Source organism: Sinocyclocheilus anshuiensis, unplaced genomic scaffold, assembly GCF_001515605.1.
Source record: "Sinocyclocheilus anshuiensis isolate Anshui unplaced genomic scaffold, SAMN03320099.WGS_v1.1 scaffold1098, whole genome shotgun sequence".
Classification (NCBI taxonomy): Eukaryota; Metazoa; Chordata; class Actinopteri; order Cypriniformes; family Cyprinidae; genus Sinocyclocheilus; species Sinocyclocheilus anshuiensis.
Genome location: NW_015538053.1, coordinates 364,888 through 382,571, shown reverse-complemented (window position 1 = coordinate 382,571; position 17,684 = coordinate 364,888). Strand labels below are relative to the sequence as shown.

The 17,684-nt window shown below is 36.2% G+C and overlaps 1 protein-coding gene and 1 non-coding gene across 3 annotated transcripts in view; one reads left to right on the top strand and one right to left on the bottom strand.

Annotated features, from left to right (window-relative positions):
* LOC107681968 (synaptosomal-associated protein 25-B-like) overlaps positions 1–17,684 on the top strand; it is a 42,185-nt gene that overhangs the window by 19,395 nt on the left and 5,106 nt on the right. Inside the window, exons 2-6 of one of the 2 annotated variants that reach the window (XM_016478373.1) lie at positions 3,689–3,819; positions 6,003–6,044; positions 7,527–7,575; positions 11,160–11,274; positions 15,524–15,640. In XM_016478373.1, coding sequence (XP_016333859.1) covers positions 3,748–3,819; positions 6,003–6,044; positions 7,527–7,575; positions 11,160–11,274; positions 15,524–15,640 — 395 coding nt within the window. In that variant the 5' untranslated portion in view covers positions 3,689–3,747. Of the gene's footprint in view, positions 1–3,688; positions 3,820–6,002; positions 6,045–7,526; positions 7,576–11,159; positions 11,275–11,471; positions 11,590–15,523; positions 15,641–17,684 lie in introns of both variants that reach the window. The other variant, XM_016478365.1, reaches the window with a different exon arrangement.
* On the bottom strand, positions 9,374–9,456 carry trnal-uaa (transfer RNA leucine (anticodon UAA)). Its single transcript has one exon. It is a non-coding gene; the product is annotated as a tRNA-Leu (tRNA).

Here is a 17,684-nt window from a genome sequence, read left to right as displayed (position 1 = left end):
GCTTCCGCTCCTTCCGGTCGTGCGTATGTGGGGTAAAGCAGCGCTGTTTTATCATACTAGATACATTTGAAAGTTCTGTTATAATGCTACTCTGTGCGGTCGTCACCGGTCTATTAAAACGCATAACATATTAAAGCGTCTTTGGTGTTTCCATGTTTTCTACAAAACAAAACCGGAAATCGAGGGGTTACGACGTCATTGGCAGGCGACACAATGACACTATGGACACGGTCCGTGTCACTAGTTAAAATTGCTTATTTCTCTGGATTTAAACATTCTTTGAAACATTTGGAATAATGTAAGTACACAAGTCAGCAAAATATATAATACTGTTCTAGTGGTTTTTGGATATTTAAAAAAAAAAACATTTTACATATTATGCCTTTAATGTAAATTCTGATCTGTTAAAAGTTATTCATTCCCCAAAGAGTTGCCTTGTACTTGAAACTTTAATACTTAAAAAGTTTACCAATCGGGTGCGTTTCCCAAAAGCAACTATGGTCGTAAGTTCCGTCGTTACCAATGGAGTTCAGTGAAACTAACGACCATAGTTAGCTAACGATGCTTTTTGGAAACGCAACCCAGAGTGGCTATTCAAATGACGCAATGTCGTTTAGTTCATTTGTGTCTGGTGTCGTTAAACAAAATTTGCATAACCAATCATTGTCTGCGATATGTATTCAAGCCAATCAGCTCTCAGTATCACAGCAGTGCATCATCAAATATGCACTGTATGTTCCGTTAAGAAAACATTTGAAGAGAAACTTGAAATTTAGCTAAAATGTTGATGAAATACAAATGAATAAATACAAATCTGCCATAATGAAGGATGGAGTTCTTCTACTATGCATATGTGACCCTGGACCACAAAACCTTAAGTCTTAAGTCGCTTGGGTATATTTTTAGCAATAGCCAAAAAAACATTGTACGAGTTAAAATTATCGATTTTTCTTTTATGCCAAAAATCATTAGGATATTAAGTAAAGATCATGTTCAATGAAGATATTTTGTAAATTTCCTACAGTAAATATATCAAAACTTAATTTTATGAAGATTAGATTAAAGGTGATTTTCTCAGTATTTTGATTTTTTTTTGCACCCTCAAGATTCCAGCTTTTCAAATAGTTGTATCTCGGCCAAATATTAAACTGTACATCAATCGAAAGCTTATTTATTCAGCTCTCAGATGATGTATAAATCTCATTTTCAAAAAATTCACCCTTATGACTGGTTTTGTGGTCCAGGGTCACATATGTGAGTAGATGTTAGATGTAACAATAAGGCTTTCCTTTAGTGATCTGTATATGACGCTGCAATATTTGTTCCATCAGTTTACTATATTAAGGGTTGTGTTGGCGATTTTAGAGATTATAGCGCATTATTTATTATCAAGATTATTCTAGGATATCATGAGGGATATAATCTGTGTACGGGAGAATAATTATCAGTACATAGATAAACATAAAACCTGCTGCAATTATTTTTAGGTTCGATTAACATTATTTACATGTCAGCGTACCTGAATATTCCTTCATGGTCTGCCCTTTGTTTGTTTGTTTTTAAATAGCTTGATACTGACAATCATAATAATGTAAGTTATACTTTATATTGCACTGGTCACTATAATAAATTGTATCTCTCATGTTTTAAGAATCAAGAATATTAGTATGAAATAGAATCCCATTCATCAATTTCAACTCAAGAGTCATGCCACAGATCAGCAGGCTTTCGGCTTGACGCTGTATATAGATATGATTCTTTAGTTAATCTAATTGTTTTTTTATTATTCATGTTTTCTTTGGACCTCTCACCACTGGAGCAGAGAGATAGATAGATAGAGCAGCCAGGGAGAAGATGGAGTATCAGAGGTCTGCTGCCTTTTCCAGTTGGCATAAGACGAAATGTCTAATGACAGGGAACACCGACAGCAGTTCCAGCAGATTTCTGGCAATATATTTACATGACTTGATGCCAACTTACAGTTGATTAAAGTAACATCGCACGGTGGTCATGTATTCCTGGCACCATCCAACCAGGAAAAAATTGTTGACTCTTGTTGTCTGTAGCTCAACTGGCACAATGTGAACAATGCAAAGGTCATGGCTTTGGTTTGCAGATAACAGATAAAATGGCTAATTTGAAAGCATCGTAAGTGGTTTTGGACAGAAATGTGTTAAATACATAAAAGAAATGCAATCTATTGTCTGTTTAAAGACATTCTGTAGTGCTAAAGTGGTAGATCTTGACAAAAACTCTGATTGGTCCTTATGTTGATCAACAGTAGGCAGATCAAGCGTTTTCCATGCCAGGAGATGAGGAATATAAGGGAAACATGCCAGTGCCAGGGTGCCAAGATGATGCTGCAGCCAACATGACACACTTGTGTCCAGTGCTTTTCTACATTTAAACTAGATTATAAAAGCATTTTTATATGTTTGTGCTTGAGTTTCAGTGAAAAGAATAAATCATCTCAAGGTACATGAAACACACTGGCATTTATGAAAGCATCCAAGACCCTTGATGCATGGATGTGACATATGTATAATTTCAGTGAACACTCTTGAAAATGACCCTGTGGTCAGTAAAGATAGAGCATTTGTCTTTCAAGTCAACAGTAAAAGGTGCTCATGACCCATTTTGCTTCTGTGATCAGATGTACTTTTAAAAGATATGTAGGATGGTGCTTTATTTGATCCTTTATAAATTGATTAGATTGTAAAAAGTGGAATAAGAGGGAAAAAATAAGGGGAATTGGTGACATCGAGTGAAAAGGAAATTTGTCTTATAGGTGGAGCAAGTTGTTACAGTTTAACTAATGTTACAAAGGGGAAAAAATCCTTTACTATACCATTCACCAATGAATTGTGCACAATAAGCTCAGGAATGTGCATTTAGAAAATGAATAAGGTCAGTTTTGATTTTATGTTGACTTTAAATGAGTAATTCACCCAAAAATGTAAATTGCTCAATAAAAGATTTTTACTGGAGGAAGTGTTATTATGGACATTTGTAGCTGGAAGCAAAGGTTTCAAGTTTAAATGTCTTAATGATGGAGCTTTTTGCTTCACAAGACATTAATTGATGGACCTGAATCATATGGATTACTTGTGGATTATTGTGATGTTTTTATGAGCTGTTTGGACTCTCATTCTGACGGCACCCATTCACTGCAGAGCATCCATTGGTGAGCAAGTGATGTAATCCTAAATTTCTCCAAATCTGTTCTGATGGAGAAACAAACTCATCTACATCTCGGATGACCTGAGAGTAAATTTTCAGCAAATTCCTTTACATTTCCCGCATTATTTTTCGAAGTAGCAATGAATTCATAATCTAATTCTCAGTACACATCTTCTAGGATATATCTATCATTTTTCTCTTTCTATTTTGTGAGCTTTGAGTAACCTGAGTCCTTGAATTGATGAGTCAATTTCTGAGAATGAGTCTAGATATATTGACTGCCACACAATACTTGCTCGATTATTGTCTTCAAATGGAAATAGAATGAAATGCAGAGACGTACATGTGATGCACGGCACTGTGTGAGTCACTTATAAATTCTGTTTGTTCATTCAACAATATATTGTTGAACTTTTTTGTGCATTGCTGTACCAGATCTGTCTGGAATACTCGCTTCAGTGTGTCTTTGTTGGCATAGCCTACAAAGCATTTTTCATCTCTTTTCCAGCCTTCAAGTAAGAGCTACATTTCCCGTTTAGAGGTGAGCACCTCATTACTCCAGCAGCCATGGCAGACGAGGCCGACATGCGCAATGAGCTGACGGACATGCAGGCCAGAGCTGATCAGCTGGGCGATGAGGTAAGTATACCTTCAACATGCATGGGAGACACAGGTCTAAAAATAAACCCTAAATACGACAGCATCTGTTTATAAATAGACCCATCCCAGCGTGAAGGAGAATGAACACACCATGACTTCCAGACGTGCAGTAGAAGATAGAACCACTCTAAAGAGCATCTCTGAATAATTTTGTGCAAAATGAAGCGGCTCTATATTAAGACTGCTCATCTATTTATCATGGAGCAGTGGAGACTGCTTGGTTATCAGGCAGAAGCAGTGGGAGGATCTCCACTTGTTTCAGACAGAAACAGCCTAACTCACAGCACCTGCCCAGTGGGGGTTCTACACTGGCTTTGATAGACCTTTAATCACACTGGTCTCCTGCTAAACAATCAGAACTTTGACAGAGCTACATGTGGGAGGGTGATTGACCATGTCATCAGAACTCTAGTGCATTATTAATATGGCCAATGCACATATGTCCTTGATTGATTTACTAGGTTATATACTGACAAAAAAGGGATAGTTCACCCAGAAATAAAAATTCTGTCATCATTTACTCACCCTCATGTCATTCCAAAACTGTATGCAACAAAAGAAGATATTTTCAAGAATTTTGTCCATACGGTGCAAACCAATGAAGCCCAAAACAACAATGGAACCCAGTTTCATTGTATGGAGGTATATAAGTCATGTGGGCTTGGAACAAAATTGAAGGTGATTGAATTTGTTTTTGGGTGAACTATCCCTTTAAGAAAAAAACTTTACTGTCATTTTTATCTTAATCCTTAAATAATACAACTTTTTTTTTAACACTGCTTGAAGGTGAATTGTGCAATTTATGTGCCACTAGTGGCACTAAAAGGAAACAGGAAACAGACAAGTGTCACTAGTGACACCTGTCTGTTTCCAGACAGGTGTCCAAAACATTCAAACCACATCACCCCCGCATTAATCCACATAACAACAAAAACTATTAAAAATCCTTTTCTGTAATTGAAATAAAGCTGCAATAAATGCATTTAACATATAAATATTAAATGAAATTTTTTTTAGGAAATGTTGACTTGGGAACAAACTGAAAAAAAGAGGTTTAAGTTGAAGTAATAAATGTATTAAAACGGACATAAAAATAAAGTTGTACAAACAAAATTACAACAACATTTGTAAAACTTCAACTAAAATTTTAATATGAAAATAAAACTGAAAATAAAAAATAAAAGCTCATGTAAAATATTAATAAATAAATAATATAAATACTATACTATAATAAATACTATACTATAATATAAATACTATAAATAATATAAATTATGCAAAAATACATTGTGTATGTTCTATATTGAAAAAATAGTTCCATGTCATTTGTTACGTATGGTGACATGCAATAACTGATATATTTGAAGTTCCATAAATGTGAAAATAGACTAAAAATGGAGCACTTCACATGCACAATATACAAACTGAAAACCAGACTTCTGAAATAACCTGGGTTCATTTGAAGCATTCACATACAAACCAGGATCGTGGCAAAAGTAAACAGATGTTTCCCAGAGTCTTTTTATTTTTCACACCATGAAATAGCTTCAGTAAATAAGCAGATCATTACGTGAGATGAAAATTGTTGCTAGTTGACTAACTTGTCAATAGTTGTTGCCATACATTAAAGTGGCACAAGAGACAGTATTAACAACGAAAAAATGACATACTTTACCTTCAATACCACACAATGACGAGGTGGTGTATAGTTGGGTGGGGTATGGTGTATGATCTAAGGCATGACTCTTGACGAGAGCTCTCTAAAAAGAAATCAAGATCCCAATAATGATCTTTAATCCCAGCCTGCTATTGAGCGTCCTGTGGAGCTGCATAGTCATATTTCTTCAGCTCAGATATATACAGTGAACTGGAATGGGAGAGCTTTAAATATTCATGAGTGGATAATGCTATCTTGAGCTTTCTTTGAAGGAACAGGAAGGAAAGGAGGGGGGACAGAAATGGCTATACATTCAGCTCAGTCTGAACTTGGCAGCCATTAGTAACATTCTGTCGGAACTGACATTATGAACATTATGGCCTTATACCAACTGTGGTGCTCGACACATAGCATTCAAATAACAACATGAAGAACCAAACAAGCAGGAACATATTAGCTGTTGAGTGCATTGTGGGTAATAATAAGTGTATTTTTCTTTCTACAGTCTTTGGAAAGCACTCGCCGCATGCTGCAGCTGGTTGAAGAGGTAGGATAGTGACTTAATGACTTATACACACACACACACACACACATATAGCTGTATATGAAAAGCTGTTTTTACAAAGAGTTTGGTGCACTGCTTGTTTTCATGGCCGCTGAAGGTCAGAAATGGAGACGGTGAAATAGCACCGAATTTCCGCTCTGTGATAAAAATCAATAATGATTTCAGAGAAACTCCATCTATGTGTTACTGATAGGGCAGCGGTGAGACACAGGAGAGAAAACGAGTCTTTCTAGTGTCTAATAGGGATCAAACACTCCTGACCACACATGTGGAGATGAAAAGATGGTGGTTGCTTTGGCATTATAAAGACCAGAAACCTACATTTTAGTTTTAGTGTGATAGCGAGTATAAATCATATTATTTATTTGGTTTATTATTTAATGTTTTCTTCATCAAGGCTGCATTTACCTAAACAGAAATAAAATAATAAATAATAAATGAAATATTAAGACTGCTCATCTATTTATCATGAAGCAGTGGAGACTACTTGGCTACCAGGCATTTCTCAAAAAAAAATAAAAAATACAGACCCCAACTTTTGAATAGCGGTGTTAGTATAATATGAAGGTTCCTGCTCCAAGAAGGGTTATTGCAGCCAAGATGCATAATATTTTTGGTCTCTATATATCTTAATGATTCTTAAAAAACAGACCCAGTACCAGGTGTTGTGAATTACATCTTGAAATTGGCCATCCAAAGTTGTGAACGAATCATTCTCTCGCTTCATTTTTGCCATCGTTGGAAAAAAAAAATGCATACTTGAGCTGCTAATGACCTTCAAAGTTCAGCAGTGCTGAACAAATATAATGTTCCCATCTGGTACTTGCATCTGATTTCATATTAAACACTTCCAGTTTCCATTATGCCATATGTCACTTTGATTAAATGCAGAGTAAATGCACATACCTGTTATTATTAGTATAAAATGAGTTGACAAAACTGATAAGTGGGGATATTTTACTGAATGAAGTATACATTTTTTTTTCATTGCATATAAAGATTGCTGTAGGTACCTGGTGCTGTGATAACAAACCTCAGCAGTGCTCGATCATCTAGTTAAAATATTGAGGTGATGTGGGATTCAGAATAAGACAATCAGCTGTTTTATTTAGGTCAATAGAACCTGCATGTGCCTCAGAGAACAACTCGCCATATTGCACACACACACATGCTCTCATACCTTCAGTCAGTGCTCTGTTTACAATTCAGAACTCATTTTAGCTCCATACTGTCTGCCACCTCATTGCCACCTTATTATTACCTGCCAAGTGAAGAAAGCGCTCTTGAAGAATTTCAATAGTCGTGATAATGCTGTACGCTACAGTCTGTCCTTGCTTGCTGTTCTTTTCTCATCTTATATCTGACCTAAATATGTGTGAATCTCCTTTCTGTTCACCTGTAGGCTTCTCTCATTTGTTTGTTATTTCCTCTTTTTTTCTTGCTTTGCCATTCTTGATGGATTAGAGTAAAGATGCTGGTATCAGAACTTTGGTTATGCTGGATGAACAGGGAGGTAAGTTACGGTGAAAAACACATTATGGAATCATTTAATGAGGTTGTGCAGTAAGTCATTTTTATTTGCTTATTTTAACTTAACTATCTATAAGCTACTCATAATGCTTTGCTAGATGAGCTGTTTTGCAGATTAAAGAAATGATTTAAACATCATTTATGATTATAAACATCAGGCCGTCATGTCAAAAGCGAAGTTTTGAGAGTCTTGTAAAGAGGTAAATTGAACGATCGATGTTGCTGGTATTGACAAACAGCTCTCCTCTTCACCAGATTAAATATATCTGTGTACAATCCCTGGGGCGAAAGACTTTCCAGTTAACACTCATTGCTGTTTTAGGATAATTAAACAAACATACTCCATTCCACGAACAGTATAGGCATTTTCATGAAAAAATAAAACAATAATTGATTTATTGGTTTAATAGAAACAGTCACATCTATAGACAAATTAAGCCCTTATAATGCTAGAGGCTTTATTCGGTTTTATGTGGATTATAAGAAGTGTTGAGTTCCTTTCCACATGGAAGAGAAATTTTAATTAGTCTGTCAAAACAACATACAGCCTTTCTTCTCGTTGTGTTAAATTATGGATGTTGTGTTCTTCAGACTGCCACAGAACAATCCATTTCCTACCTTAAATGATCCCGCCACCTTTCTTGCCTCCAGCACATCTCATAAAGCTGTGCTCTGATTGCTTAATGTACTGTAATAGTTTCCTAGAGCTCAGGAGGCTTCCAGTTAGAAGTCCACTTCAGTAGACATATAAAGGGAGTGATAAGAATGTCACTTAAAGAACTACATAAAGTCAGATGTCTGACTCAAGGGCACCGCGATGGTAGCTCATTAATCACATTTTCAGCATTTTGAACCTACAACCTCTGGGTACCAGCCTACAGTGTAAACCGTCCAAAAGGTATGGTACTCCATCTGTTTTATTTAAAGACAGAAAATGTCAACCAAGCACAAATTTCAATTTCTTTCAATGTTTAAAATCAGCTTTGTTACTAGGAGTGTGGTTTGAACCCACAAGGACATTTATCCATTGGATCTTGAGTCCAAAACCTTAACCATGCAGCCACCCTGGTCACGGTTTTAGGTTAGTTGTAGATATTGCTTCTCCAGTATGCTTTCTTTCATCTCTATAAGATAAAGCAGTTTTTTTTATTTGTAATTACTCATAACAGAATTTACATTTGCTACAAGGACGGGGGTTTGAACCCACAAAGACATTTGTTTATTGGATTATAAGTCCAAAACCTTAACCACTCAGCCATCCTGGTTGTTATTTTCAGGAGGTAGTTGAAGTGACTGTTCCTCTAGTCTCTTAAGAGCACAGCTTTTTCTGCCCTAATTCATGCTAGAATTTGCTACTAGGAGTGGGGTTTGATCCCCCAGGGACATTTGTCCATTGGATCTTAAGTCCAACACCTTAACCACTCAGGCATCCAGGTCACTTCGATGGGTTAAAACCCTCTTTATTCCTTTTAGAGGTACTTCAGAACCAGTTTTTAGAAAGCAATTTGTTGACAACGCAACCACATTCAGCTGTATTACTATATTCTACTTAAAATTCACATTGATCTACTAGGAGTGGGGTTCAAACCCACAAGAACATTTGTCCATTGGCTATAAAGTACAACACTTTAACCACTAAGCCATCCTGGTCACTTTGTTGTGTTAAAACCGTCATTATTCCTTTTAGAGACACTTCATAACCAGTTTTGAGAAACCAATTTGTTGGTAACACAACCACATAGAGCTGTATTACTACATTCTACTTAAAATTCACATTGATCTACCAGGAGTGGGGTTCGAACCCACGAGGACATTTGTCCATTGGATCTTAAGTCCAACGCCTTAACCACTCGGCCATCCTGGTTGTTATGTTAAGATCATTAATTCAGATATAATTCATAATAATCACGTTTCATGGCAGACATATTGACTTACCTGCTCTCATCTTGAGTTATTGAAGTTATTCATTAAATGGAAACAATTCTGTTCGAACCCACAAAGACATTTGTCCATGAAAGACATTTGTTGTTTGGAAAGGCATTAAAGTAGCTCAATGGATGCCATTACAGTCTCAGTCCTGGTGTTAAATATAAAACAGTGAAGATATGCTTTACATCACTGTCAACCAATGACGAGACAAGTCTCCCACTGTCTTTCTCGCCTCCTTCCCCCTCTTTCTTCAGTCACGCTGCTCTTGCTCATGGGATTAGCAGCAAAACCCAATTAGTCGTTTGGCTTGTTGACGGTATAAAGTGGAAACCTCATACTAGTTGTATTTAAACTGGCTAAGAAGAATAACATTTTTAGCTCAATTAAGGGCAGATGAACAGACACTTAAAAGTGAATCTTATTTATATATTTGTTCATTTTTATAAAACTCCAACATCTGTTTTGCTCCCCCAGGGATTTTACAGTTTTCTAAAGCCCTAAAGGAATGTGAATCCCTTCCGTCTGTTGTTCATTTCAGTTCATGAATGATCATCCATTACATTCTTCAGTTTACTTCCCCTTACCACACAATAACTAATATTTATGCTGCATATTTCATTCTCATTTGCTCTTTATTTCTGTTCTGTTTCGGATCATCTTCTTTCTTTCTCAGCATTTGCTCACTATATTCACACGTTCGTAATCATCCTGACTGTTTATTTTTTTAGTTCAGCTCAAACAGTGGTGGCTCAGTTACAGTGAGCCAGTGCCCAGTGATGCCAAGCATTCATGCCAGCAACCGCTGGATTCCCTAAAGGCTCGGAAGAGCATCCCTATTACAAAATATTAGCAAATGCTTATTGAGATAGTTCACCCAAAAATGAAGAGTCACTCTTATGTTGTTCTGAACCTGAACCTTCTTCCATGGAATGATTATGATACTTTTACTGTGCTGATTTTGGAGATTGACAGCCCCAGTCATTCCCCTTTCAATTTCATTATCACTCTTAAAATATAGGTTCTAAAAGGGGCATATCAGCAAACCATGTTTGGTTCTTCAAAAAATCTTTCAGTGAGCAGTTCTTGAAAGAGACATTTCTTTTTCTTTCTTAGTGTGAAGAACAATTTAAAATCCAAAGGACATTTTATTGAATGGAAAGGTTCCATGGATGGTAAAGGTTCTTCATGAAACCATAGATGCCAAGAACCATGGTGGGGGAAAAAGTGACTTGAATATTCAAAAATCCATTTTTTGTGTTTTGTGGACAAAAAAAAATGTCATATGGGTTTGGAACAATATGAGGGCATGTAAATGATGACCGAATTTTAATTTTGGGTGAATTATTTCTTTAATTATTGCCATAATTTAACCAAGGCAAATTGTCAAGTTGAGCACAAATTAAACAGGTAAATGCATGTGGGTTGAAAAGTCACTTTCTTATTTGCGTATGTGCTCATTGCCTCATAGGCCATGTTCTCGGCACGACCTAACCTACCTAACCACCCACCACATCATTCAAATGTCTCACGTTTTGAGTAGATGTGTTTTTGGACAGCTTAGATGTCATTTGACATCATCGTTTGTCTGCAAGGATGCAAAGTCTCATTTCATTACTGTCACCCCTTTGTCCTGACCAGAACAACTCGAGCGTGTTGAAGATGGCATGAACCATATCAACAAAGACATGATGGAAGCTGAGAAAAGTTTAAAAGATGTAGGCAAATGCTGTGGACTTGTATGTCCCTGCGACAAGTAGGTACTGGTGAAGCGTCCAAGGCTTTCACCTGTCTGCTGCTGTCTGACTGTCTCTTGTCACTGTGAATGTTTAAGCCTCTCTCTTTCTTTTTGTCCCTCTTTTCCTCCTTGCCTTCCCTTTCTCTTTCTCTCCATGTTCCTTTTCCGCACTCTTTATTACTTTTGGGGGCGTAATTGACTAATGTTTAAATCAGAGCAACTGGAGCGCATTGAAGAGGGAATGGATCAGATCAATAAGGACATGAAAGAAGCAGAAAAGAATTTGACGGATCTAGGAAATCTCTGTGGTCTATGTCCATGTCCATGTAACAAGTAGGTGATATCTGTCGCCTGCCTGCCTGCTTGCCTGCCTGAACCCGACAAATAGGATAAAAAAGCACGTGGCCAGTTTGCTCGCTCATGCTCGCTCCGTAGCTGCGACTTCCCCCCACTGCGCTCTGCCTGGACTACTTCTCTGTGCATGGGGATGGTGGTAGAGCTAAGTCCGTCTGCGGCGCCACTGGTTAACCCATAGTTGTAGCTGTAGGCCCTGCTCTCTGCCAGCTGAATGCACAAATATGCTGGGCTCTATGCTTCACTTACCCGTTGGTCAAGGACTGTTGTTCGTAAATGTTAAGTGCCTGCTTAATATGCATGTGCTACTTTTTGAAATGCAAGCATTACACACTCCTTGAAAGAACTTTGTGGACCACAGATTAGAAATTCACGCTTTATTTACTTGAGGCTGGCAGAGCTGGCTTCTCACAAAAGGGTTCCCTGAAAGGCAAAGCATGTCACTGCATGTGGGTAAAATGGTGGAAAATGTTATCTTGGCAATATATATACGGCCTGTGTAATTGATTATATTACAGCTCATTGCTAATTATGTGCTATTCATACCTTAAAGGTGCAGTAAGTCATTTTTTTTGTTTTGTTTAGAACAGTTCTAGTCCTCACAATTTGATTGATTGAGTGGCACTCCATCTGCTGGTTGTCTTGAGAGTGTCTTCATTTATTCTGCGATTTGTCAAAAACACTGATTTATTCAGGAACAAAAAAAATTGACTCTCTTTGAGTGAATCACCGAATCATTTATTTAAAGATTCATTCAAAAGCAATGATTAATTCAAGAAGGAAACAAATGATTGTCTATGAGTGAGTCATTGAATCATTTACAGAACCAATTAGTTTTGTTAAAAAATAGTGATTCATCCAAGTACTAAACAAGTGACTGCCTTTGAGTAAGTCAATGAATCATTTAGTAGATCCGTTCAAAAACTGATTTATTCAGAAAAGAAACAAATGACCATCATTATCAGAGGGTCATTGCTGATATAGGAAACAACAATGTAATGTTGTAGAATTTTACTGCTTTAAACATGGCTCATCCAATCAGAATTTAGAGTAGAAACTCCTGTTTTATAAAATGGCATACAAAGATTATTTGAACAAATTACTAAATATATACACTGTTAAATACATTGTATGGGAAAATGAGTCAATGAGGTAATTCATAGCCTAATGCTTTATAGGAATAGACAGTCACTGTTTAACATGTTTGCTTGTGTCTGTTTACATTGTAATAATGATTTCATTGATTGATAGATATTGTTTGAGGGTTGTGGGTAGTTTAATTATTCACTGGGAATTTGGTAATTAATGTTCAAATGACTTGGTAATTAAAGACAAAATGACTCAGTGCACCTTTAAACTTTGGAAAAGCACAAGCACATTCAAACAAGTTTTCAGTACAGTAGTATCCAAGAGGACACAGACATTGGTTCTCATTATTCTCTGTTTCATGAGCTGCAAATATTATGTTAATAATATTCTGTGCGACCAACTCTTGCATAATGATGCGCATAAATACTCAAGTGAGCAACTGTCACTGGCTGAAAAGTGTTAAACGGTCATCAGTGGTAATGCAGGCCATCGCCAAACGACGGTTGTCTGATGAAGTATTTATGAATGTTAACTATCGGGTAGTTTCTTATTCCTTTTATGCATTTGGGGTTGAAGTAATCAAAGTGTAACAGAGCAAAACATTAAATGTGTTTTTTTTTTTTTTTACTTTTAAAGTCAACATGAAAGGGAAGTTTGTATATTTGAATATTCAATGGGAAAATGTCGAGTGGGAGCTTGTTTTTATACATCAGAAATTGATTGGATTGGGAAATTGGTATTTTTATGACAGGTGGTGTGATTAGAGGGCTTATAAGCCGAAAAGAACAGTTGTTTCAAGTGGGATGCAAGTTATTACATTTTGATGAAAGATAATGAATCATGCTCAGTAAGACCAGAATGTGTATTAAGAAGGCAAACAAGGTCAGTTCTGATTTCATGTTGACTTTAAAGCATGTGCAGATGAATGTAAAGGAGATTTTGGCTTACCTCAGAACTTTTATTCATGTTTCTTTTTAAAGACACACACCTGTGTCTGTGTCAGTAAGGATTAAGGTCATGCTTGAGTCTCACTGCCTCTGGTCAGAGCTTTTCATATCAGCTTCTGTCGTCACAATGGCAGTGGCATAAGGCAATGCGTACCATAAAATCTCTACATATGTAAACAGCCCTATCTTACATAAAAGGTTGAAATTAAAGGTAATAGCTTATAGGAAAACCTGCACTGCTTAGAGAGTTGATGTGAGCTTTGTTCAGACAAGCAGAAAAAAATCCAATTTTTTGGATGTGTATCCAGACCTCAAACCTGTGTAGTAGGTGAAATCCAGTTTTTCACAAACCTGACTCACACTTATAATCACACTTATATATTGTTTGAAATCCAATTCAATTCAGATTTTTTTAAATATGTTTAGGCTGTTTTTTTAAGCACCACAGGAGCTGAGGCAAAATTTTCCATAAAAATATTGGGTTATCACTATGGGTAAACTAGAAATGTTTCAGGCCCTATATGAGGGGGAATTACTAAGGTCCTTTATGGTACAGCCTTCTCAAAGGGTCTGTGGGAGGGTGGGCCATATATATATTCTGGGCCTCTTGAATGTTAGCAACATTTCACAGTTTTGTGGAAGAAATTATCTTGGGATCATGTGACACTCAAAGGGATATTTCACACCAGCGTGAATATTCTGTCATCATTTACTCACCCTTATGTCGTTTCAAGCCTGTATGAATTTTCATCTGTGGAACACAAAACAACATATTTTAAAGGATGTTTAAACTGTTTCTGTCCAGTGTAAAGTGTAGTGTAGTGTAGTGTAGCTTTTATTTTTATATTTTCAGTCTTTCATTTGTTTGTCATTTGTTGTACTTTTGTCATTTTTTTAAACATTTCTATTAAGCTTTAATTTATTTTTATTTCAGTTTTAATTTCAGTACTTAAACTTATTTTATTTCAATTAGCTGCCTGGGTATTATTTTGGATTTTCATTTAAGTTTTTACATTTTTTCATTAGTATTTATTTTTTATTTTGCCTTTATTTAAATTAAAGAAAAATGTTTTTATTAGTTTTAGTGAACAATAACAGCACTATATGCTTTAATTGGACAAAAAACACTGAGGCATTTTTCAAAGTATTTTCTTATGTGTTCCACCGAAGAAAGAAAGTCAAGTTTGAATCGGTAAATGGTGGCAGAATTTTATTTTTTCATTTCTTTAAGTTACTATAATGTCTGTTATATACTGGATATTGACTGTCTGAACAAGCAGGTCCAGAATCACTTGCTAAAGATCGGATTTGAAAAATGGGTGCGGTGTGAACAAAGCCGTAGATCTTTACTGAATGCATACTGTTACTAAACAGCCTAATTCCCTTCCCCGGCTCAATGCAATGCATGTTACTTGTTATGACAAATGATTTTCTATTGGTTTATTAATTTCAGATCTAGCAAACTGTATCTAAATGTTTAATGAACACACTTTATATGTTTGGAATAGGTCTAATTGGTACTCTCACTGAGAACATGTTACTTCTGAATGCTTCTCTTTGTCTCTTTACCTTGATAATTGTTGTGAACCTCCTCCAAATAACTTGTCACGTCTCCATCATTTTCTATGTAATAGTCTGTCACACCCCACTGTACGTGACGTGTGTACGTTAGTTCCAGGAAAGCGTTGGTCATTTATTCATGAACACCTTTAGTGCATGCAATTCCATAACATGCAGATAATCCTGACCACCATTTCCTGTTTTAAGTGTTCTCTATCTGCATGTAGTTCCTCTCAGTGTATGTCTAGTGCTGAATAGTGTTACTTAATACCATTCAGCTTCTCACCCCGTCTCTCTCACTTCCTGCGGTTGTTCAGGCTGAAAGGTGGTGGCCAGTCCTGGGGTAATAACCAGGATGGGGTGGTGTCCAGCCAGCCAGCTCGTGTGGTCGATGAACGTGAGCAGATGGCCATCAGCGGAGGATTCATTCGCAGGTCAGTTACTTAGGAGAGATTAGTGCAAATACAGTATATTTCAGTGGACTTTGGTTATGAGTAAACTTTTGAGAGAGGTTCCTAATCTTATATTTATATTTTGACAAATTATATAATTTGTCATTTTATTCTATAAGCATGTTGTTAGCAACACCGACATCATGGATTTGATTCCCAGAGAATGCATGAACTGATAAAATGTATACCTTAAATTCAATGTAATTTGCTAAAACTGTCTGCCAAATGTGTAAATGTAATATATTAAAATGTATTTGATTGTTTTGGAAAACAATTTGTATTTTGGAAAAAAAATAAAATAAATAAATAATATATATTTTTTGTTACAAAGGTAATTTATGCAACAACAAAAAAATTCTAATAAAGCAGCATTTGAAACCTGTCTCTAAGAAAACAAGAAAAAATAAAATAAAATTCGCAAAACCTATTTTTGAATAAAGCAGCTTTTTCATCACACAAAAAAAGATGAATTACTTGCATAATAGTTTAGTTCAGTTACAGACATAAATACAGCCAAAATCAAACACATGCACTGGTAACACCCCTAAATAGTTAGTGCACAGGCTGTAAAAAGGTCTGGGTGGTAGATAGAGGTTTTTGTTTACTGTAGCCGGTAAACAAAGCTCTAATTCAAGCAAAATGATTCCAGCATGTACGAGAGAATCTGTGGGATTTAATGATGTGTATCAATGCCTTTAAGACATAACAACTGGCTTGTATAGTGAGTGGAACTATGTTGCATGGAGTGCAAATGTTTGAAACTGTCCACAGATGCCTTATAGGACTTCTGGTGAGACGCAACAGCTTGTGTGTGTATGTGTGTGTGAGAGAGAGAGTGTGTTTTTGAACAGCTAGCTTTAAGTTCATGTCAGCATAGCCCAGAAGAATAAGAGGAGTTTAACCTTAGATTGTAAAAAGGGCTTGTTCGACTTCACAGTGTCAGACTTCAACATGCACGGATTCTGAGTGAATGGAAAAGTCCTGTCAGGAAGGTTGCTGTGAGGGCAGCAGATCTGAAAAGTCTGTAAACAATGACTCATCGGCATGTGCCAGAGTGCAAAGGAAGGAAGGCAGATCTCCTGTCCATGTCGCTCACAGGAAGAACACTGCAGCCTGGACACAGACACAATCAGGCCTCTGTTTTAGTCTTGCAAATCAGAGATTCATGCTTCATGAGAAGCCCGCCCATCGGCCGGCCATACTGTGTAATACACAGAAGGGGTTTTCCTATCCACTTTTTTTTCTATCTCTTTCTTGCTTTTTCAGCAGAAAAATACTTTTTCTGCAGTGCATGTTATGTGATGCATGTGGGCTGGGCAATACGTTTTATTGCAGTCTCGATAAGATATTGTTTAACGATGATAAGCTCTGGACATTTTTGCTCAATATGGACTAATAACAGTCTATCACACATCAGAAATAAACTCAACAACAGCCAGTCAGTGCATGTCGCTAGTAAGTCTGCATGTTTTATGTCTCTCAAACACGTGACGCCTGATGTTTTTAATGTCTGCATCATGAACTTCATCTCCAGAACTGCTCTGAGAGTCACCTTTTAGCTTTTCACCATTTCATTTGAGAAAAGCTACTGTCAAATGCACAATGAAACTCAAATGCTTCATGACAAACCGCCAAATAAAAGTTTGATAACAGTATAAATACATTAAAATGTCCTTTTTTTCAAAGTAATAATAATAGTATTTTTGTTTTTAAGGAATATTGTACACCCAAGATATTCTTTCATAATTTTTACGGTTCTGTTGTGCAGCATCTTATTTGACAAAAAAATAAAAATGCAGTATTTTATTGTAAATCAATTGTTGCATTCATTTGATTACATTTAAAAGTTTTATTAATGAATTTTTATTAGACACAATTTTGATGATAAATTTGTATTAAATCAAAAAACACATAATTTAGGGGCTCTATTGGAGTTTAATTATGAAAAGCATTTCCTTCCCCATTATAATGATGATAAATATCATATGATATGGAAAATAATATCATGATAATATTTTTGACCATA